Raw genomic sequence first — 24,080 nt, 5'->3', positions numbered from 1 at the left:
CACTCTCCTTTGCTAGCACTGGATTCCTCCTGCCTCCTCTTCCAGCTGGCTTCTTATCTCTCCCATCTCTCTTGGGTCTCATAACTCACACCCCCCACCTGAAAGTAGGGAGTTCTGATGGTGGTAGAGGGTTCCTATGACAAACCCATGTATTCAAAACAAAAAAAATTCCTTCCAGTAGCACCTTAAAGACCAACTAAGTTAGTTCTTGGTATGAGCTTTCGTGTGCATGCGCACTTCTTCAGATACCATGTATTCAAATGTAGCTGAAGACTGCCACCTAGAGCATCTGGGATTTACACACCGTGGCCATAAACCACGAATACAGTGGTACCTCGGGTTACATACGCTTCAGGTTACATACACTTCAGGTTACAGACTCCGCTAACCCAGAAATAGTGCTTCATGTTAAGAACTTTGCTTCAGGATGAGAACAGAAATCGTGCTCCAGCGGTAGCAGGAGGCCCCATTAGCTAAAGTGGTGCTTCAGGTTAAGAACAGTTTCAGGTTAAGTACAGACCTCCAGAACAAATTAAGTACTTAACCTGAGGTACCACTGTAAATAGCTGTTCAATGTTTTGTTTCTAGATATGCTTCCCCACTTTTTGCTCACAAATGCTAACTGGCCCACCTTTCAAACTTAACTGCAGTGTCGTTAGGAAAGTAGAGGTAGCCTCTTAGCATGGCTGCATAGACTGTTTACATCAGAAATCAGGTGTGACTCACCATTGGACAAAACCACAGTCTGTCTTGGTAAAAAGGCCAGATTCATCTAGTCTCATATTCCTATAAATCTGTGAGGCTTTAATCGTGGACCTTTTCTTCCAGGAAACATCTAACTGGAGTCCAAAGATGCTGTCTCTCTCAATACCTTTGTGTTGCATGGAACTCTGTACATGCTCTGAAACCTAAGATTCTGCTCAAGCTAGCAAGATGTAACTAGGCTGCCATCCTCAACCCACATACATGGGAATAAACCACAGTATACTCAGCAGGGCTTACTTTTGACTCAACCTACACTGACATTCGTTGACCCAATGATTGCAGTGCCTGAAGGACACACACACACCATTAATCTTTGCAGTTACAATGGACTTTTATTTGATCCAATTTTACATCCACATTTCACTTGTTAGATGGTTGTTTTTTAATTGTAATCATGGACATGATTGGTCAGCAGAGAAGATTGCAAAGAAAAGGAAGCTAAGAATCATAGAACTGTAGTGTTTCCTTCATGGAGAGGCTAGCTGGAACACCAGGTTGTAAGAAACCAAGAAGCCATCATTGTACAGATACAGTTTGCGGTCTGTTGGGTGGTAGTCAACCCCCCGCACTGTACCAAAAGGCTTCTCCAGCACTATGCTAATCCGGCCCTCCTTCCCCGTGTTTGTGTCAAATGTATAGAAGATCTCCTCTTGCTGTGTGTTCAGAGACCGAGTGACATACAGGACTCCGCAGATGATGAAGGCACTAGTCACAGACGGCTTGTACTGCCGTGTGAACCAGGTCTTCTGCATCTGGAGGGTGTCCTCGTTTATCTTGCTAATCACGATGTTCCCTGTGTTTGCCTCTGTGGAATAAATGGCCCACAACCCACTTTCATCCACAACCAAGTCTATATCTTGCCAAGCCGTCCCTGCATAGGAAAAGCGGTTGTTGTAGGCAGCCCCTGTGATCGTGCTTTTCAAAACCACAGTGTTAGAGTTCAATTCTAATTTATACATCTGATTGGTGTTGTGGTAATTAAAGTACAGGAAATTCTTGTATACTGTTGCTCCACTTCCTTGCCCAGATAGACTAAGTCTCTTAGATGGTGCATAAAATAATAGGTTTTCATAGGATGAGTAAAGATCAATTGTCTGCATGTTCCTTTCATCATACATTGGGGCCACCCAATAGGCTTCACTTGTAGGGCTGCCTGGAGAGTAGCCTTTGCCCCAGACACCATACCGGTAGCCAGACCCTCTCCAGCTCCAGCTGTGGAGGTGTGGCTTGCTGATGTTCACAAGGCCACTGTGGTTGCAGAAGCCTAGAACCAAACAGAGAAAGAGAAGATGATTTGAAACTACTGGGAGACATGAACATGGTGAGAGAAACATTAAGCCTTCACATTGTGGTTTAGGGTAAAAGTCTGCTAGGGTTTAAGAAGTCTGTTTTCAAGACTCTTCTGATTAAGTCAATGCAATTGAGCTGGAGAAAAACCCACCAGCTAGGCAATCTTCTGAGCTGGTGGAAAGGGTGTTTCTACTGCCATTCAGAGGTTAACAGCTTTTATAGGGATGACAAAGTCATTGCAACTCATTTAATAAGGAACCAAAAGAAACTCGCTTTACAGGAAAGGCAGCATTACTGGTCAAAAACCTCAAACATCCCATACTTCCTTCACCTTTTCCCCCACTTCATACTGACTCTCTTCTTTCCACTCCACGAGGGAAGCCCATCATGCCCCATGACAGGCCCAGATCCTTGCAGACACATACATTATGCTTCCGCCATGTAGAACTTCAAACAACCTATTTATGGTGCAGGATCATTTGCCCTGGTTTGCATGTCTTCCCATTAGCTGCTCGTTCAACGCACCACTTTGTCACTTTGCAAATTCCAGGAAATTGTGAAGAGGATCTTCACCCATGGTTTATGGTGGGGCGTGGGGAGGATTTAGTTAGGTATGCAGTGACCCAAGAACTGTGGAAGCAGCTAGAAACCAGCCATACGAGACCAATGAATGTGCTCCAGTCCTCAGGCTTCCCCCACCCCAAAGTCCCAAGCAGTGCTGAGGGCCTCCACTGTCTCCCACAGACTGTCTTAGAAGCCCTGCTGACCTGGTGGAACCAGTTGACCAGAGCCTGGCTCTTCACATTCCTTCAGCCGTTGCTTCAGGGCCAGGATCTCCCGTCGGATGGCCAGGACATTGTTCTTGTCCAGATTCTCCAGATGAGCCACCATCAGGCTCATGTTCTTAATCTGAAGAGAAAAGGAAGGATACAGATCTGGTGACCAACATGCTGCCCTCCTGATATTGTTGGGCTGCAACTCCTGTCTCCGTCTCCTGGCCATTCCTCACTGGCAACCCCCTTTGTCAACTCAGGGACAACCTGAATTAATGCAGGCACACTAATGTCCTTTTGCCTTTCTAATATGTGCCTTTTTATTTTATTTAAAACATTTCTATGCTCTATTTGGGTCTTTTATATTTCACAAAAGGTAAAACCTATCCATCTGTCTGTCTGTCTGTCTGTCTGTCTGTCTGATCCAGCCTCACCTCCACATAGAGCTGTTGGACCACCACATTGCTCTCTCCCATGGAGGCCTTCAACTGAACCACTAGACTCTCCATCTCCTGGATCTCCAGCTTCAGGACCTCGAAATCCAGCTCCGTGTAGGAGGTTTGGCTCTTGTGCATCTCCTCCACCCGTTGCGTGAGGTTGAAGAGCTTATGGCCATAGACATCCACAATCTTCATATACTCGGTCACCTACAGGAAGAGGGAGGAGGAGAAGCCAGGCAGGGAGAGAAGGGAAGGAACTGATGAGCGCCCCTTTACTGAACTGGCCCATTCATGTTCTCCTCCCACTCTTAAACTGAAGCAGCTCCCTCCTTCTTTTCTCAAGATTTCACATGAGGAGAGCTGCTTTTGCTCTGGTGTTCAAGGCTAAGCAAGACTGGCAAACTAGATAAGGTAAAAAGTCATGAAAGCAATTGAAGAGTGGTCAAGGTGAGGGTGGAGGAAATTTGGAAGGAGAGGAGAAGAGAGGCCTGCTTCCAAAAAGAGGCAGATGTTTCTCCAAAAGAAAGAGGGGTCCTGGTGGGATCGTAGAGTTGGCCTATTCAGTCTTGTTTTGAGTGACAACTGCTCCAGACTGCCGCACTTGCTCCAGCAAAGCTGTCTTAATCTTAATAACCAACTACTTGACTTGCATAATTCGGGACGCAGGTGGCACTGTGGGTTAAACCAAAGAGCCTAGGACTTGCCGATCAGAAGGTCGGCGGTTTGAATTCCCGTGACGGGGTGAGCTCCCATTGTTCAGTCCCAGCTCCTGCCAACCTAGCAGTTCGAAAGCACGCAGTGCAAGTAGATAAATAGGTACCGCTCTGGCGGGAGGGTAAACAGCGTTTCCGTGCACTGCTCTGGTTTGCCAGAAGCGGCTTAGTCATGCTGGCCACATGACCCGGAAGCTGTACACCGGCTCCCTCAGCCAGTAAAGCGAGATGAGCACCGCAACCCCAGAGTCGGCCACGACTGGACCTAACGGTCAGGGGTCCCTTTGCCTTTAGCTGACTTGCGTAAAATTATTTCATCCCTAGAATATGGTCTTGTTTGGGGCAGATCTGGGGGCAGGAATGGGCAAGGAATGAACAAATGATACATTAACCCAGGAAATATGAATATGAGAAAAGAACTGCAAGTCTTGCCCAGCGGCAGGTTTTGCTTTATTAGCTAATCATAGAATCATATAATTGTAGAGTTGGAAGGAACCCCAAGGGTCATCTAGCCCAACCGCCTGCAATGCAGGGCTCAAGATACAATGTGTTGATCTTATACATGGCACCACATCCTCCTACATTTCGTTGGGAATGGAATACCAATTTCTTGGCATTTAGTGGTTAAGAAGGCCCAAGGCCTGCATTCCTAAAATCAAGTCCTCCTTTACCTTGGAAAGCTCCTTGTTGAACCTCTCCGAGAGCGACCCCGCCAGCTTTTCGAGGGCCTCCACCTGCTGGGCAGGGAAAGCGTCTTCTGGCAGGAACACGGAGCACTGGCATATCCCGCGATCGTCCACAGAGCCATTGACACGTGAGACCAGCTGCAAGAGCAAGGAGGGGGCGGGTAAGAACACCCAAGGAGTCCTGCAGCTGGACTAGGGCATTTGGCCCCCTGAGCACAGCACCCTGTTCTTCTCCCAGTGGCCAACCAAGAGGAAGCCTACAAGCAGAGGTCTCCCCACACCTGTGATTCCCACCAACCTGTGGCTTTTGCTGTCCCAAAGCGAAATGGAGGTGGTTTGTTTGCACAGAAGTACCAAGAGTGTTTTCTTCTTGATTCCACCGATGCTACTCAACCTGTGAAAGACAGGCGTTCTCGTTCCCCGCTCACCGTTCCCAAAATTATCTGCTCATGGCTTCTGATTCCGCTTGACTCTCATGAGAGTTCAAGGAAGAACCTCCTCAGCGTCAACCCATCTTTCTGTGCCCTCAGGTAAGGCACATCGCCATTGAACAGCAAGATTGTTTCCTACCTGGGTGGCAGCGGTAGATGTCGCTTTCCAGCTGGGCAGTCGGGAAAAGACGCTCTGAAATGGGGCTTCTGTAACCATTGTCTACCAGAGGAAAACACAAACACCACATGGGAAGTTATTTCAAGTTTCTGAGCAGTCTTCAAAGGGAAGCCCACGCATAGCACATTGCGGTAGTCAAATCAGGAGATTGCCAGAGGATGGATCAGGGTGGCAAGGCAGTGATGATGACACATGACGGAAGGTAGTCAATGTGGCATTGAGAACATCTGTTGCTGTACAATGGGACTTCCCCTCTTCCCTCCCCCTCTGCACCCCCTAAATCTGTTCTGGGGGTTCCTTCAACACTCCAGAGCATATCTGGGGATGGTGTGGGGCACCCATGGGGAGAGAATAGGGGAGGAAGTCCCAATGTGCAAGTGGGAGGAGTTCTGCTCATGGATTCCTTTAGTTGACTACCACCCAGTGCCTTGTTCCAAAGTAGGATGTGAGCAAGGGCTCCCTAAGAACTTCTTACTGGACTGCAGGTTTCTTTTTAAACCTTGCATGTTCATGCAGCATTTTTGTTTTAGAATCTTAGATGCTTTAAGACCTTCTGGTTTATTTTTACACAGCACCTCTGAGGAGTGAAAGACTCCAGGGGGTTTAGCTAAATTCGGTCTCCTTAGAATGGTCAGTGGAGACAGTTGTGTCTTTAGGAAATATGGTTTTATTTAAAAATGTATACAACCTGAGTATAAGATGGAGTGGGGAATCTCAACATTAACACCTCAACAGATCTTGCTTCCCCATCAGTCACAGCTTTGGATCCAGCAGAGAGCAAGCAGGTCTCTGTGTCTCCAGCCTCCTTCCTGTTTTCTGGCTATTGTGTCTCCTCTCTCCCCTTGTCCCTGTTGCCATGACCCATGAGACCCTCTCCTTACCTTAGTTTCTGCGGGAATAGTGGTGCTCATGCTGGCCACACAGATGCCACGGACGAGGAGGAAGAGCAGGGACCTTGAAGTTGGCCCACCCATCTTCTCCACAGTCCGCCGATGTTGTCTTGTGGAACTGGAGACCAAACCGCTAATTTATAGTCATTTCTGGGGTTGTCCCTAATCAATAAATAGTGTTTCCTTGTTGAGATAGTGCTTATGTCAACACTTCAGGTTGTGAAGCTAGCAGGTGGTAGATGGGTCCAAAATTTTATTGATAGCCATAAATTGACACATGGAATTATGTACACTACCAATGCCACCATCCAGAACTGACAGGATCTAACTGGTTCCAGCACTCTGCCCAAGGGCCGCCCTCCTGCTCTCCTGTAGTTTGGGCAACTGCATCGTTCTATCAAGTGGGAAGGAGATTTGGCCACATCTCAGGTGTGCGCGTGTGGCAGAATGTGTGACAAATTTGCAAGCTGTTGGGCTACAAAGCAAGCTTTAATGTGGCAGCTCCAAAAGATAGGAGAGAATTGGGGAGTGCCAGATTGGCAGGAATGCAAGTCCATGGAAGCTGGGAGATGGTGGAAGAGCAGGCAAGGTCCTTCTGTCCTGCCCTTTGCTTAGGAGGTGACATTCTGGGCCCCCCACCAGGAAAGACTTGGCTTTCCTAGGTTCAGATGCCCCACGCCAACCTGGGCCCATCCAAGATGGCCAGCGGGGGCAATAAAATGTCCTGATCCAGCTGGTGTATACAAGGTGCTCTGTCTCCCAGAAGGCATTGCTACAACCCAAACCTGGCCAAGGGACGCGGGTGCCGCTGTGGGTTAAACCACAGAGCCTAGGACTTGCTGATCAGAAGGTCACGGTTCGAATCTCCGTGGCAGAGTGAGCTCCCATTGCTCGGTCCCTGCTCCTGCCAACCTAGCAGTTTGAAAGCATGACAAGTGCAAGTAGATAAGTAGGTACCACTCTGGCGGGAAGGTAAACGGCATTTCTGTGCGCTGCTCTGGTCCGCCAGAAGCGGCTTAGTCATGCTGGCCACATGACCCGGAAGCTGTACGCCGGCTCCCTCGGCCAATAAAGCGAGATGAGCGCCGCAACCCCAGAGTCATCCGCAACTGGACCTAATGGTCAGGGTACCTTTACTTTTACTAAACCTGGCCAAGAGGGAGGGTGTGAGGTCTTGGTGCGTGATTGAATTCTGACCCTTAACTTGGTATTCCTCAAAGTTTTGAAAGCAGCAGAAACTGGAGCTGAACCTTGGCTCATCCCTCCCCCCCCTTAAAGCAGAGAAGTGTTAGTGTGCAATAAGAAAATAACTGAACCTAGAAGTTCTGTAGCTCTGGACTTCACTTGCAGAACTGGGGAGAGTGAGTAGGGAGCTCTTTGGGGGATGCTCTGTTGCTTTTGAACATAGGAGTTGCTACTGAAATCCCTGCTCAGCCCTGAAGCTCTCGGGATAAATGATGTCCCTGCCCTTTCATTTACTGCAACCGACTCTCTCCCTCTGGACGTCTGCTGTCTGCAGGTCCTCTCCTGGGACTCTGAGGTAGAGAGGAGGAAGAAGACATATACATCTCCCCCGTTTGCTGACCTTCAGTGGCTGCCTTCTTATGAAGTGCTCTGGAGAAGCCGCTTTGAGGTCCATCTTCCATCAGGGCTGCAAAGTCCCGGATCGGACTGTTGATTGCCTTATGCTTGCTAAAAGCAGGAAGACATTGCACAACCTTTTTGGTGACTGAGGTAAGGGGAATGACAGAACCGCCTGGCAAGAGCAAGCGGGCAAACACTCCCAGTGGACGGGCATTGGCAGGATAGAAGATGGTGAGGATTCAGGACAGATAAGAGAAATTCCTTCTTATCTCCCTCTCACAAGAGGTAGTGATGGCCTCCTGCCTAGATGGCCTTAGAAGAAGATTAGGCAAATTCGTGGAGGAGGTGAGGGCTATAAATGCCTCTTAGGCACCCTCAGAAGCAGCAATGCTCCTGAGTGCCAGTTGCTGGAAACCCCAGGAAGGGAGAGCTGTTCTTGTGCTCAGGTCCTGCCTCCCCACTGGGGCATCTGGTTGGCCACTGTGAGAACAGGAGGATGGACAAGGTGATCCAGCAGATTCCTCTAATATAATAATAATAATAATAATAATAATAATAATAATAATAATACCCAGCCACACTGGGCGACTTCCAACCGAATATTAAAAACAATACAGCATCAGACATTAAAAGCTTCCCTAAACAGGGCCGCTTTCAGTTGTCTTTTAAAAGTAAAGTAGTTGTTTATTGCCTTGACATCTGACGGGAGGGAGTTCTACAGGGCAGGCACCACTACTAAGAAGGCCCTCTGCCTGGTTCCCTGTAACTTGGCTTCTTGCAGCGAGGGAACCGCCAGAAGGCCCTCGGTGCTGGACCTCAGTGTCCGGGCAGAACAATGGGGGTGGAGACGCTCCTTCAGATATACTGGACCGAGGCCGTTTAGGGCTTTAAAGGTCAGCACCAACACTTTGATTTGTGCTCGGAAACGTACTGGGAGCCAATGTAGGTCTTTCAAGACTGTTGTTATGTGGTCTTGGCGACCGCTCCCAATCACCAGTCTAGCTGCTGCATTCTGGATCAGTTGCAGTTTCTGAGTCACCTTCAAAGGTAGCCCCACGTAGAGCGCATTGCAGTAGTCCAAGCGGGAGATAACACAGATGCTGTCAGTTTAGCTGGACCTCAGGAGTTTGGACTCATGAAGACTGTCTGCCAGCTGTCCAGTCTCCTCTGTGTAAGCAGGGAAGCTATGAAGAACAGGAAAAGCCCAGCCCCACCCAGAGCTTTCCTGGGTCAACTCAGTAGGCCATCTGCACCAAGGAACTGGTAGACTTTATATTGTTTTTCTTTGGGTTCTGCACTTGGCGTAAGTGCACTTCTCATCTGTTTCTTATCCAAACAGAGTGACTGGATCAAAGGTATGAGCTCCGCAGCCCATGCCAGGATTAATTAGGAAACGGGTTGGAAATAAAGGGGACACTATTGTAATGCCATTTTATGAATTTACTTTGCAAATGCCGCAGGGTGTAGAGATCCGGACGCCTCCCCTCGAAAACAAGGTTGCAAAGTTGGAAAAGGTCCAGAAAGGGGTGAAAAAAATGATCCGGGAGATGTGGCAACAACTTCCCATATTTGGAAAGGTGGCAGGAGGATTTGTGACTTTTTAGTTTAGAGCAAATATGAGGAAGAGGCAACATGATGGAAGATTGTGGGGTCTGGAAGGGTCACGTCCACCTACCTGGTCACATGCAAAGGAAGGATGCTCCAGACCAGGTGGGACAGGAAGTCCTCCTGGCTGGAGCAACATCCCCCCTGTGAGTCCAGTCTAGGCAAACAGGAAATGCTGTATTTGACTGCTTATGTCACATACCACACATGGCAGCTAATGGAAGGTTGAGCAAGGGGGCATTCTGCAGTCTCCTCTGCCTCAGACCTCCCAACGTACCTCAGCCGACTCACAGCTCAATAGTGGGAGGACCTGGGTGGGAGCAGAATGTGTGAATGTGTGACTACAGATCATGCGCTGGATGCTGCTGGGCAGGGGGAGGCAGTGGCTGCTCACCTGGCTGATGCTTGCACTTCCTCCCATTTTCACAGGGCCATCAAGAGAGAAACGTCTCCCCGCCATGGCAGCTGTCAATCGCTCCAGCTTCACCATCGCCAAGTGCATCCTGGTTGGCGTGGAAGGCCTGGAGGAATCTCAGACGTGGATCTCCATTCCCTTCTGCTTCATGTATCTCCTCGCTCTGCTGGGCAATGGCCTCCTCCTCTTCGTCATCGCCAAGGAGCGCAGCCTCCACGAGCCCATGTTCCTCTTCCTGGCCATGCTGGCCGTGGCTGACATGACGCTGTGCACCACCACCATGCCCAAGACCCTCAGCATCTTCTGGTTCCACGCCCAGGAGATCGCCTTTGGGTCCTGCGTCACCCAAATGTTCATCATCCACTTCCTTTTCGTAGCCGAGTCGGCCATTCTCCTGGCGATGGCGTACGACCGGTACGTTGCCATCTGCGACCCGCTGCGCTACACCACTGTGCTGACGCCCTCGTGGATCATGAGGATCTTGGTGGCTGCGGTGGTGAGGGCCTTCTGCCTGATGGCCTCCTTGACCTTCCTCCTACTGCGGCTGCCCTTCTGCGGCCGCAACGTCATTTCCCACACCTTCTGTGAGCACATGGGCATCGTTAGGCTGGCCTGTGCCGACATCACGCTCAACATCTGGTATGGGCTGACCGTGGCTCTCTTGACCACGGGGGTCGATACGGTTTTGATCGCCGTTTCGTACGCTTTGATCCTCCGTGCCGTCTTTCGCCTCCCGTCCAGAGACGCCCGGGCCAAAGCCCTGGGGACCTGTGGCTCCCATGTCTGTGTCATCCTGATGTTTTATGTCATAGAATCATAGAATCATAGAATCATAGAGTTGGAAGAGACCACAAGGGCCATCGAGTCCAACCCCCTGCCAAGCAGGAAACACCATCAGAGCACTCCTGACATATGGTTGTCAAGCCTCTGCTTCAAGACCTCCAAAGAAGGAGACTCCACCACACTCCTTGGCAGCAAATTCCACTGTCGAACAGCTCTTACTGTCAGGAAGTTCTTCCTAATGTTTAGGTGGAATCTTCTTTCTTGTAGTTTGGATCCATTGCTCCGTGTCCGCTTCTCTGGAGCAGCAGAAAACAGCCTTTCTCCCTCCTCTATGTGACATCCTTTTATATATTTGAACATGGCTATCATATCACCCCTTAACCTCCTCTTCTCCAGGCTAAACATGCCCAGCTCCCTTAGCCGTTCCTCATAAGGCATCATTTCCAGGCCTTTGACCATTTTGGTTGCCCTCCTCTGGACACGTTCCAGTTTGTCAGTGTCCTTCTTGAACTGTGGTGCCCAGAACTGGACACAGTACTCCAGGTGAGGTCTGACCAGAGCAGAATACAGTGGCACTATTACTTCCCTTGATCTAGATGCTATACTCCTATTGATGAGGCCCAGAATTGCATTGGCTTTTTTAGCTGCCGCGTCACACTGTTGGCTCATGTCAAGTTTGTGGTCAACCAAGACTCCTAGATCCTTTTCACATGTACTGCTCTCAAGCCAGGTGTCACCCATCTTGTATTTGTGCCTCTCATTTTTTTTGCCCAAGTGCAATACTTTACATTTCTCCCTGTTAAAATTCATCTTGTTTGTTTTGGCCCAGTTCTCTAATCTGTCAAGGTCGTTTGGAAGTGTGATCCTGTCCTCTGGGGTGTTAGCCACCCCTCCCAGTTTGGTGTCATCTGCAAATTTGATCAGGATGCCCTTGAGTCCATCATCCAAGTCGTTGATAAAGATGTTGAATAAGACCGGGCCCAAGACAGAACCCTGTGGCACCCCACTAGTCACTCTTCTCCAGGATGAAGAGGAACCATTGATGAGCACCCTTTGGGTTTGGTCAGTCAGCCAGTTACAAATCCACTGAGTGGTAGCATAGTCAAGACCGCATTTTACCAGCTTCTTTACAAGAATATCATGGGGCACCTTGTCAAATGCCTTGCTGAAATCAAGGTAGACTACATCCACTGCGTTCCCTTCATCTACCAGGCTTGTAATTCTGTCAAAAAACGAGATCAGGTTAGTCTGACATGACTTATTTTTCAGAAATCCATGCTGACTATTGGTGATCACAGCATTCCTTTCTAGGTGCTCACAGACTGTTTGCTTAATGATCTGCTCCAGAATCTTCCCTGGTATTGATGTCAGACTGACTGGGCGGTAATTATTTGGGTCCTCTCTTTTCCCCTTTTTGAAAATAGGGACAACATTTGCCCTCCTCCAGTCTGCCGGGACTTCGCCTGTTCTCCAGGAATTCTCAAAGATGACTGCCAGTGGTTCTGAAATCACATCTGCCAGTTCTTTTAATACTCTTGGATGCAGTTCATCTGGCCCTGGAGACTTGAATACATCTATTTTTTTTTTTTTTATAAATATTTATTAGGGTTTTTAGAAAGAAGAATACAATATTAATAAACATTGTTACTTTGTTTTAACAAAATTTCATAATATCCTTAAACTTCCTCACGTCTCCCGCTCCCACTTACATCATTAATAAGTTTTTGTCAAGCAAATTATAATCTTATTTCCAAATCTGTAACCACTTACTTAAATACAATAAAATAATTCTCCTGCAAATTTGTTTCTCTTAATCTCTCTTATCATCAATTCCTGATCTATTTTAGTGATGGCCAATTATTTATAACCAAGCATCCTTCTTAACATTCCACTAAATCACAATATTTCTGTAAGTAAGTCTTGAATTTCTTCCAATCTTCTTCAATCCTTTCTTCTCCCAGGTCTCGGATTCTGCCAGTCATCTCCGCCAGTTGCATATAGTCCATCAGTTGCATCTGCCATTCTTCCAGTGTGGGTAGATCTTGAGTTTTCCAGTTCTTAGCGAGTAGTATCCTTGCTGCTGTTGAGACTTGAATACATCTAGACTAGCCAAGTATTCTTGTACTATCTCCTTAGTTATTCTGGGCTGTGTTTCCTCTGCTGAATCATTTGCTCCAAATTCTTCAGGTCGGGCATTGTTTTCTTTATCGGAGAAGACTGAGGCAAAGAAGGCATTGAGGAGTTCAGCCCTTTCTGTGTCCCCTGTTTGCATTTCACCATCTTCTCCTCTGAGTGACCCCACGGTTTCTTTGTTCTTCCTTTTGCTACGAACATACCCATAAAAGCCTTTTTTGTTGCTTTTAACCTCTCTAGCAAGCCTGAGTTCATTTTGTGCTTTAGCTTTTCTGACTTTGTGCCTACATGTGCTGGCTATTTGTTTGAATTCCTCTTTGGTGGTTTCCCCCCTTTTCCATTTTTTGTACACATCCTTTTTTAATCTTAACTCAGTTAAAAGTTCTTTAGATAGCCACCCTGGCTTCTTTAGGCACCTTCCATGTTTCCGTCTCATTGGTATTGCCTGAAGTTGTGCTTTTACTATCTCCCTCTTAACAAACTCCCAGCCATCTTGAACTCCCTTTCCTTTTAGTATTACTGTCCATGGGATCTCACCCAGCACTTCCCTAAGCTTTATGAAGTCGGCTTTCTTAAAGTCGAGAAATTGAGTCCTAGTATGCTTGGCTGCTCCTTTCCGCTGTATAGTAAACGTCAGAAGAGCATGATCACTCGCGCCTAATGATCCTTCCACTTCTACCCCACTAACCAGGTCATCAACATTGGTTAGGACCAGATCTAAAATGGCTGTTCCTCTTGTTGCTTCTCCCACTTTCTGGACAATGAAGTTGTCTGCAAGGGCAGTGAGGAATCTGTTTGACCTTATGCTCTTGGCTGAGTTTGACATCCAACAAATATCCGGGTAATTGAAGTCCCCCATTACTACTATCTCCCTTCCTTTTGCATGCTTGGCCATCTGTTCCAGGAAGGCATCATCTATGTCCTCCGTTTGGCTTGGGGATCTATAGTAAACTCCCACAATGAGGTCACTGTTATTCTTCTCTCCCTTAATTTTGACCCAAATGCTCTCACTTTGGCTTTGAGGTTCTAAATCTTGGATCTCTTCACAGGTATACACATCCCTGACATATAACGCCACTCCTCCTCCTTTCTTGTCTGGTCTGTTTCTTTGAAATAGATTGTATCCCTCCATTATTACATTCCAATCGTGGGATTTATCCCACCAGGTTTCAGTGATTCCTATTATGTCATATTTAGTTTGCTGTACCAGGAGCTCAAGCTCATCTTGTTTATTTCCCATGCTTTGCGCATTAGTGTACAGACATTGAAGTCCATTAATCATTCCCCCGTGTCTCTTATTTAAGGATTTTCTCCTCCCACCACTAGGTCTGCATGCTCTTTGCTCCATTCGGTCTATGACATTTGGATGATCATCTTCATCAATTGATAGACTCCTACCTTCAGGAGCACTGTCTCCCTCCCCCACATTAGTCAGTTTAAAGCCCTCCTGATGAGGTTTCTGAGATTTTTTGCAAAAACATTCCTCCCAACCGTTGTGAGGTGCAGCCCATCGCTTGCCAGAAGTCCATCTTCAAGAAACTGCATTCCGTGATCTAAGAATCCAAACCGTTCCTGTTTGCACCATTTGCGAAGCCAGTTGTTCACTTCCACTATTTTTCCCTCTCTCCCTGGGCCACGGCGTTCAACTGGGAGGACAGATGAGATGACAATTTGTGCATTTAATTGCTTCAATTTCCTGCCCAGAGCCTCGTAATCTCTTTTGATCTTCTGGAGGCTATTGCTTGCAGTGTCATTGGTTCCCACATGAACCAAGAGGAAGGGGTATTTGTCAGTGGGTTTTATGATTCCTTGCAGTCGTTCAGTTACATCTTGGATCTTAGCCCCGGGGAGACAGCACACTTCCCGAGACATCTTGTCAGGCCCACAGATCACTGCTTCTGTTCCCCTCAGTAGGGAATCCCCTATCACCACTACACGCCTCCTCTTAGGTCTGGTCGGGGTTCTTCTGTGAGCTGTCGGTTCCAAGGTCGCCTGGACATTCCCAGAGGACTGCCTTTGCTCCTCGTCTTCATATACCTGATCGACTGTAATGAGGGAGAGATCCTCAAATGGAGTCTGCTCTTCGTCTTCCATGCTAGGGGAAAGGACCTCAAAGCGATTGCGTATTTCTAAACAATCAGAGCGAACCCTGAGCCTCCTACTTCTTTGAGTCACGTTTCTCCATATATCTGACTCCTGTGTTGGTGTCCCAGCCTTCTTCTCCATCTTCGCGTACAGGTTTGCAGCCAACAGCATCCCTCGCCCTGCTCACATCCTGCTGGCCAACGTCTTTGTCACAGTGCCCCCTATGCTGAACCCCATTGTCTATGGGGTGAAAACCAAGCAGATCCGCGAGTGCCTGGTTCAGCTGCTCTGGCAGCCTGGGAAGTGGCGCTGAGGATTCCAGGCACACGTTCAATTGTTTTGTTTTATTTTTTCCTGTAGTTGTTGTTGTTTCAATCAAGCACTGTGTAAATTTTATAAAATAAATGAAATGAAATTTAATTGGGATGGAGCTCAATCTGCAGTATCAACAAACCACCACATCCTTTTTATTACAATTGGGTTTTTTGCTGAATTTTTGGTGCAATTGTCAATAGAAAGACAGCTTAAAATGCAAAAGCTGTAACTAAAATCAGCATTAAAAAATCAACAAAATGCAGGATAATGAGACATTATAAAGGAATTTTTGCATATACATGAAACCCGCTTCAGATCTGAATTGGGTAAATTATAACCCACTGGTTTCCTCTTATTATTGCAGCTATTTCATTACTAATTGTTTCTCTGAAGGAGTCAGATTGTAATGGGTCAAAAATTATGATGATGATAAGACACATTCATACAAGCCAGACCATATTATATGCTGAAGGCGCATCTGTGTGCTTCATTATTCGTTTGTACAATAAAATCATGCCCAATAGCATGAAAATGGTCGTGGTCCTTTTGTCCTCTTGTGCCCTTGGTCTTATGAGATCATTTTTCTAATAGCTCTGTTCGCCACACTGCATATCCTACGCCATGGGTAGGCAAACTAAGGTCCGGGGGCCGGATCCAGCCCAATCGCCTTCTGAATCCGGCCTTCAGATGGTCCGGGAACCAGCGTGTTTTTACATGAGTAGAATGTGTGCTTTTATTTAAAACACATCTCTGGGTTATTTGTGGGGCATAGGAATTTGTTCATTCCCCCCCCCCCCCATATAGTCCACCCCCCGCAAGGTCTGAGGGACAGTGGACCAGCCCCCTGCTGAAAAAGTTTGCTGAGCTACGCTCAGAATGGTGTCTGTTCTGCAGACACAGGTGGCACTCAAGAGAAGCTCCCTGCACAATGATGAAGGGGCACGTCCCAGAAAATCCAGGACCTGCAGGGACTCAGCACCCCTCAAAGGCAGTGCATGACCCTGCCATCACCCCGTGCCAATAACTCTCTCTGCTCTCTCTCTCTCTCTCTCTCTTTCCGACCTCTGCTCTTCTTCACAACCACATTTCAAAATTCATGGAGGTGGAAAGAGCTTTTGATGGTTGGAGGCAACGATGCTTCTGAACGGCAGTTGCTGGAAAACGCAGGAAGGGAGAGGGCTCTTGAATCCTGCCTGAGGGCTTCCCACTGGGGACAACTCCTTGGTTACTGCCTGTGCAATTTTCCCAGAAAAAGAGCTGCTGGAACTCACCACGAACTTCTCCCTTGTTCTCTTATAACGGCAATGGCACCCACCTGAGAGGGGCCGGAACTGAGTTCTGGGGGGGGACGGGGACGGGGACAACCCTGGTTACTTTGAGAACAGGGCACTGGAACTAGATGAACCATTGGCCTCCTAGGTTCCTCCGAGGTTCTTATGTAGGCATCCTGCCTGGATGTCCCCTTTCCCAGTTGCTAAGCAGGCTGCGCCTCTTTCGCCAGTCCTTGGCAGCAGGTAGCAGGTGGTTCTCCTCTCTCCCTCCACCGCAAAGGGCTCTGCTGGCGGTCTTAGGGAGAAGGGGCTGGCACGGACAGGGAAAGGCAAGGGTGGGGGTGGGCGGGCAGAGGTTTCCATGACAATGCGGAGGACTCCCATCCCTTGGCATGTGAACGCCAAAGGAGCAGGCAGGAAGGAAAGAGCTCAGACAGGTCCTGTTAATCTTTAATTCAGAGCCTGGATGGCCCACTGCAGCTGGGAGCTCCCTGTAGCACGCCCCCCTTGCTGGAATTCCCAGTCCGGAAGCATTGAGACCAGTGCCACTTCCTTCCCCAGCGGTGGTGGGGCTTTTCTGCCCGCTCTCTTCCTATCAAAGGCATTTCCTCACCTCCTGCTGCTCAAGGCGAGTGTCCCTGAGAACTCAAGAGCAGCCGCCCTGAAAGTAAGTCCTGCTTGTTGCTTTGCTTTCATGCCCAGAAAACCCAAGGTGCTTAAACAGCTGCCCCTCGGGCTTGTTCTATCCTCACCGCAACCCTGCAAGGTGGGTACGGGAAGGGATGTGGCTCAGTTTTTCTGTCAGGCATGGTGGAGGTCCCAGGACGCTGGCAGAGCTCTCACATTTCCTTCCCAAAGCCCAGTGCCTTGCTTACTGGTTTTGGAAAGGCACCAAATGTTGTTGAGGGCCACAGAAAGGCCTTGAGGGCCACATGTGGCCCTTGGGCTGTGTGTTGGACTCCCCTGAGCTAGATGGACCAAGAGGCTGACTCCCTATCAGTCAGCTTCCTAGATTCCTATGGTTGGAGGAGAGAAGATGACTGGCCTGAGATGGGGAGCAGACAATGCTTGGCCCTGAGAGACAGGGACCTGGGACACCAGGGTTCAGATCCCCACTTGGCCGTGAAGGTCACCCACCGAGCAATGACAGTGCAGAGGCACCGAGATCCTTCCCATTGTGGCTCTGCTGCCAACTGATGAGGACACTCAGGGCAGGAACGAACATCTGTGAGACCGCTCTGTGCGTGGCCCTGGGAATGGAATGTAGGACCATGAAAACATCATCGTTTGTCATGTGCAGTTATGGGATTCTTCCTGAGCTATGGGGAGACCTATTCAAAGCCACCTTCTGGCACTGGGTAGAGTGAAGGACTGGACTCAAGCCTGGCTGAATTCACCGAGAAAGCAGAGTTTGCCTTACTTGCATGAGAACCTCAGGGGAGTCCGGCAGCTGGGCCAAAGAGACCCAGTTAGATGCCGCACAGAGAAGCAGGCCAAGAAGGCAACATGGGGCCCACAAGGGAGGCTTATAATGCTTCTAGGATTTATTCTTTGTGTCTCTCAGTGACTGGGGGGTAAGAGGGCAGGGAGTGCAGAACTTGTTCCTTTGCCCTGTTTCCAGGACAAGTCTAGAACAGCCTGGGGCACCCAAATAATTATTTCGTTAATCATTTTTAAAAGCTGTGCAGGGATCTGAACACCTAAATGCGTCTTGTGTTTCTATTTTCTGGACATCCCTCCCTCCCTCCCTCCCTCCCTTCCAAAAGGCTTGCCCAAAGGCTGCCTCTGCCTCCTGCTGTAACAACAGGCTGTGTCTGTGTCTATCACTGGGGCCAGAAGCAGCAGATGGGGAAGTACAAAGCACCAAGAGAGCCCAGAAAAGGCGTGAAAAGGTCAAAGGCGAGACCAACGCTGGCAGCTATCAAACAAACCCTTGTTGTAGCTCTGAACAATCAGGATCAGGGATCTCTTCATACTGGCTTTCCACAGATGTACCAATTCGGCTTGCTGGAAGAGAGTAACAAAGTGCTCTCTGAAAGAGAGTAACAGAATCATAGAATTGTAGGGTTGAAAGGGACAGCAGAGGTCATTTAGTCCAACCCCCTGCAATGCAGGTGACCATCCAACCTCTGCTTTGTTGTTGTTGTTTAGTCGTTTAGCAGTGTCCGACTCTTTGTGACCCCCTGGACCAGAGCACGCCAGGCACTTCTGTCTTCCACTGCCTCCCGCAGTTTGGCCAGACTCATGCTGGTAGCTTCAAGAACACCGTCCCACCATCTCATCCTCTGTCGTCCCCTTCGCCTTGTGCCCTCCATCTTTCCCAACATCAGGGTCTTTTCCAGGGACTCTTCTCTTCTCATGAGGTGGCCAAAGTCTTGGAGCCTCAGCTTCAGGATCTGTCCTTCCAGTGAGCACTCAGGGCTGATTTCCTTCAGAATGGAGAGGTTGGATCTTCTTGCAGTCCATGGGACTCTCAAGAGTCTCCTCCAGCACCATAATTCAAAAGCATCAATTCTTCAGCGATCAGCCTTCTTTATGGTCCAGCTCTCACTTCCATACATCACTACTGGGAAAACCAGAGCTTTAACTATACGGACCTTAAAAGCCACCAAAGAATGAGAGCCCACAAGCTCCCAAGGGAGCCCATTCCACTGCCAATAGGCTTTTACAGTCAAAAAGTTCTTCCAAATGTTGAGCCAGAATCTCCATCCTTGTCATTTAGATCCATTAGTTTGGGTCCTGCCCTCCAAAACAGCCAAAAGCTTGCTCCATCTTCCATGTGATAGTCCTTCAGATATTTGAAGATGGCTTTCTTATCACCTCTCAGTCTCCCTTTTTTCCAGGCTAAACGTCCCCAAATCCCTGAACCGTTCCTCATAAGGCTTGGTCTCCAGACCTTGGATCATCTGGTTGCCCTCCTCTGCACAGCTTGAAAATATCCTTCTGAAACTGGGGTGCCCAGAACTGGACACCAGAGTCCAGGTGGGGCCTCACCAAGGCAGAATACAGGAGTGCTGTTACCTTTTTTTTTAACCAAATAATTTTTATTAGTTTTCCAGTTTTGTTAAGAAATTCACAACAAATTCATTCAAATTTAACACAGATTTAAAGATTTGCATTACACACACACACACACACACACACACACACACACACACCCTTCAAGGTGCTGCTTCTCTTTCCCACTGTTACTGCTTACACTCCAGTGGTGCTATTACTTCCTTGATGTGGTCCTGCGGGCTATTGATTTTGTCATCTTTCTCTCTCCCTAGGAGCAGGAGACACCAGCGGAGAAGACCTTTCGCCTCCCGTCATCATGGCTGCTCTCAATGACAGCAGCTTTGACCCCGTCACGTTTGTCCTGACCGGCATCCCTGGCATGGAGGAATCCCACGTGTGGATTTCTGTCCCCTTCTGCCTCATGTACGTCGTGGCCCTCTTGGGGAACTCGTTCCTCCTCTTCCTCATTGCCACGGACCACAGCCTTCGCCAGCCCATGTGCCTCTTCCTGGCCATGCTCTCTGTGTCGGACCTCCTGCTGTCCACGGTCACTGTGCCCGAGATGCTGGCCATCTTCTGGTTCGGCTCCAGGAAGATCTCCTTCGACGCCTGCATTGCCCAGATGTTCTTCACCCACTTCAGCTTCATCGCGGAGTCCACCATCCTGCTGGCCATGGCCTTTGACCGCTACGTTGCCATCTGCGACCCGCTGCGCTACATGGCCATCCTGACCCCGTCGGTGATTGGGAAGGTGGCCCTGGCGGCCGTGGTCAGGGGGCTGTGCATCATGTCCCCACCCATCTTCCTCCTCAAGAGGCTGCCCTACTGCGGCCACAGCACCATGCAGCACACCTACTGCGAACACATGGGCATTGCCCGCCTGGCCTGCGGAGACATCACCATCAACATCTGGTACGGCTTCACGACGACCCTCCTGTCCTCAGGGGTGGACGTGGTGCTCATTGCCTTGTCGTACGGCTTGATCCTCAGGGCCGTCTTCCAGCTCTCCTCCAAGGAGGCCCGCCTCAAGGCTCTCCGCACCTGCGGCTCCCACATCTGCATCATCCTGATGTTCTACATGCCTGCCTTCTTCTCCTTCCTCACCCACCGCTTTGGCCACAACATCCCCAGCTGCATCCACATCCTGCTGGCCAACCTCTACGTCATCGTGCCCCCCATGCTCAACCCCATCGTCTACGGGGTGAGAACGAGGCAGATACGGGAGCGAGTCACCCACGTGTTCTCGCGGACAGGGAGGTGGAGGTGCTGCTAGAAGGCAGCGCTTGGTGCATCAGCCCCCTGAACCTTTGCAGAAGGTTGCCTGAGATGTGGAGACCCTCCTTCATGAGAGAAGGAAGGTGGGCTGCTGAGAAATTGGGTGAGCAGGAAGCTAAGGTGCAATTCTTACCTGGCTCTCTGCTCTCAGTTTCATAGAGCTGGGGAAAGTTCAGACAAGGGCAACCGAAATGATCAAGGGGTGAAATGACTCCCCAACACGGAAATGTAGCAACTTTTGTGACTTTTTAGTTTACGAAAGCGAAGAGGTGCCATGATAAAATTATATGTGGCATGGAGAAAATGGATAGAGAAACGTTTTTCTCCCCCTCACCTAACATGAGGGAGATCTAATAAAGCTGAATGCTGGAAGATTCGTGGCAGATAAAAGAAATGACTTTTCCACGCAGAGTTAAACTATGGAACTCACACCTACAAGATGATGACCGCCAACCTATAAGAGGATTAAACAAATTCATGGAGGAGATCATCAATGGCTCTGCTCTGCTTGCACAATCAGAGGCACCAATGCTTCTGAATACTGGTTGCTAGAAGCCACAGGGTCTCTGTGCTCAGATCCTGTTTGATGGCTTCTCATTAGGACATCTGGTCAGCCACTGTGAGAACAGAATGTGACACAGCCCTAAGCGATACTGAAAGTCCGTTGGAATTGGGAAGCATCGTTGTTAAGTGGTAGAGCACCTGCTTGGAATGTAGAAAACTTAAGGGACGGGGGCGGGGGGAGTCACAGGGTTCACAGAATCCCATCTTATGGATTTGACATTGTTTTTGTGTACAGTTTTCTTTGTGGTTGTTATTGTGTTGGTTATTGTGTGTTTTTGTTATTTTTGTTGAAAATTTAATAAAAATATTATATATATATATATACACACATGACGGTCCCAATTTCAGTTCCCAAGGGCACCTCCAGGCTGAAATCCATGACAGCCACTTCCAGTTGGTGCAGCAGAAGGAACAACCCTAAGCTGTGTGGAACAATGGTTTGACTCAAGAGAAGGTAAAGGGACCATTAGGTCCAGTCGTGGCTGACTCTGGGGTTGCGGCGCTCATCTCGCTTTACTGGCCGAGGGAGCCGGCGCACAGCTTCCGGGTCATGTGGCCAGCAGGACTAAGCCGCTTCTGGCGAACCAGAGCAGCACACGGAAACGCTGTTTACCTTCCCGCCGGAGCGGTACCTATTTATCTACTTGCACTTTGACGTGCTTTCGAACTGCTAGGTGGGCAGGAGCAGGGACCAAGCAACGGGAGCTCACCCCGCCACGGGGATTCGAACCGCCGACCTTCTGCTCAGCAAGCCCTAGGCCATGGGTAGGCAAACTAAGGCCCAGGGGCCGGATCTGGCCTAATCGCCTTCTGAATCCGGTCTGCGGACGGTCTGGGAATCAGCGTGTTTTTACATGAGTGGAATGTGTGCTTTTATTTAAAATGTATGTCTGGGTTATATGTGGGGCATAGGAATTCGTTCATCCCCCCCCCAAAGAAATAGTCTGGCCCCCCCCACAAGGTCTGAGGGACAGTGGACCGGCCCCCTGCTGAAAACATTTGCTGACCCCTGTCCTAGGCTCTGTGGTTTAACCCCACAGCGCCACCCGTGTGGTGACTCAAAAGAAGGCAGCTTCTAATGTTGAATTGGTAGCCGGGTGATTTTCTGGGTGGACCCACACTCTACATTCAAAGCACATTCAGCGCATATTGAAAGCACATGACTCCCCCCAAATAATCCCAGGGAGTATTTCCTGTGATGGGTACTTTGCAAAAGGGAAACTCCGGTTGTAACAGTTGAGTATAGAATCATAGAATCATAGAATCATAGAGTTGGAAGAGACCACAAGGGCCATCGAGTCCAACCCCCTGCCAAGCAGGAACCACCATGTCCATTGCTAACTCTGAAAAGGACCCTGGCAGTGCATTCAACAGCAGCAGGTTGGCTTGGGTTTTAGTTTCAAGACGTTCTTCACAACTGTCATTTTGGATGTGGTGGGAAACTTTGGGGAATGCGAGGGGAGAATTCTGGACTTGGGTCAAATGGATAAATGGGCCCTTCAGCTTATGCTACATGAAAATATAACCAATAAGATGCAACACAGCCATGTTCTTTTATTTTATTTGTTTTTCTTGTGTTTTATTCTATTTAGTCATTAAATTTGTATACCGTCTTTCCTCCAAAGATCACAGGAAGGATCACAGCATAAAAATAGAAAACGAGAAGACGAAATACATAATAAAACAAACACAAACCAACGACCCTCTCCCACAAACACACGTAAAAGGCCATAGAATGTTAATGAGCCCAAGGCCTGGTTTTCTCCTGGCACCTAAAGATATGTAACAAAGGCACCAAGTGAGCCTCCCTGGGGAGAGCATTCCACAAGTGGGGAGCCACTGCAGAAAAGGCCCCGTTCTCATGTTGCCACCCTCTGGGCCCCTTATGGGGGAAGCGCATGAGGAAGAGTCTCAGCTGATGATCACGGGGTCCAGGTCAGTTCTTGTGGGGAGAGGTGGTCCTTGGGGGTATTGCAGTCCCAAGCCCTTTGCATCCCTGTCCATATGGTGTCCACATGATAAGAAAGCGAGGGAATTAGGGTTGACATTTCTGTTTCATCCCCCTTGTGTTCAGCATACTGGCAGTTGCTGCAGTATTTTCTTTTCCAAATATGTAGGAATATTTGCTCAGCCTCAAAAGTACCCTTCTGCACTCATGCTGCATGTCATACTCCATGTCTGCACTGACCCTGCATAAAATCATAGAAATGTAGGGTTGGAAGATGCACCAAATGTCATCTAGTTCAACATCTTGCAGTGCAGGAGTCACAATAATGGCTGTGGCCACCCAACCTCTGCTTCAAAACCTCCAAGGAAGGAGAGTCCGTAACTTCCCAAGGGAGTCCTTTCCACAGCTCTAAATGTTGGAAAGTTCTCCCTCAAGTTTAGTCAGAATCTCCTTTCTTGTAACTTGAATCCGTTGGTTCCTGTCCTACCCTCTAGAGCAGGAGAAACAAGCTTGCTCCCTCCTCCATGTGACAGCCCTTAAGATATTTTAAGATGTCTCTCATATCCCTTCTCAGCCTCCTCTTCTCCAGGCTAAACCTGCTCCCTCACAAGGCTTGGTCTCCAGACCCTCTATCATCTTGGTGACCCTTCTCTGTATCATCTTTCTCTCACTGCTCTTCCTTATTTTCCTTCTGTAAACTGTAGCATTGTAAGAAAAGGAATGATTTACAGAAGGAAAATAAGGAATGTTAAAACTCCAATTAAAATTATATGGTGGGCGGGGAGGAATTCTGGGCTGGGTTGGGCTACAGAGTCCCTCTTGGGTCACTGGGCCAAGGGCAGTTGCATCCGGCGACCTCAGCGCTGACATCACAAATCACGGGTTCCACACCAGAAGGTTGTGTAGGGCCTCTGGGCTGGGGGAGGGAGGGGATGT

General features: G+C 48.7%; 4 protein-coding genes across 4 annotated transcripts in view; 3 read left to right on the top strand and 1 right to left on the bottom strand.

Annotated features, from left to right (window-relative positions):
* The window catches only part of LOC114589664 (uncharacterized), a 999,511-nt gene that overhangs the window by 429,021 nt on the left and 546,410 nt on the right, over positions 1-24,080 (top strand). The window lies entirely within an intron of this gene.
* LOC114595170 (olfactomedin-4-like) lies at positions 1,078-6,274 on the bottom strand. The gene is made up of 6 exons (XM_028725507.2): positions 6,158-6,274; positions 5,238-5,318; positions 4,653-4,805; positions 3,263-3,475; positions 2,823-2,964; positions 1,078-2,029 (listed from the first exon to the last, which is right to left on the bottom strand). Exons 1-6 carry the CDS (start codon positions 6,248-6,250, stop codon positions 1,233-1,235), a joined length of 1,479 nt encoding a protein of 492 aa, XP_028581340.2. The 5' UTR covers positions 6,251-6,274; the 3' UTR covers positions 1,078-1,232.
* Positions 9,814-15,084, top strand: LOC114595187 (olfactory receptor 52Z1P-like). The gene is made up of 2 exons (XM_077926738.1): positions 9,814-10,570; positions 14,888-15,084. The coding sequence occupies exons 1-2, from the start codon at positions 9,814-9,816 to the stop codon at positions 15,082-15,084; spliced, it is 954 nt and encodes a 317-aa protein (XP_077782864.1).
* On the top strand, positions 16,891-21,451 carry LOC114595183 (olfactory receptor 52B2-like). The gene is made up of 2 exons (XM_028725527.2): positions 16,891-17,024; positions 19,630-21,451. The coding sequence occupies exon 2, from the start codon at positions 19,674-19,676 to the stop codon at positions 20,628-20,630; it is 957 nt and encodes a 318-aa protein (XP_028581360.2). The 5' UTR covers positions 16,891-17,024; positions 19,630-19,673; the 3' UTR covers positions 20,631-21,451.

This window comes from Podarcis muralis, chromosome 4, assembly GCF_964188315.1.
Source record: "Podarcis muralis chromosome 4, rPodMur119.hap1.1, whole genome shotgun sequence".
Classification (NCBI taxonomy): Eukaryota; Metazoa; Chordata; class Lepidosauria; order Squamata; family Lacertidae; genus Podarcis; species Podarcis muralis.
Note: the sequence above shows the minus strand (reverse complement) of the source record. Positions and strands in the feature narration are given on the sequence as shown.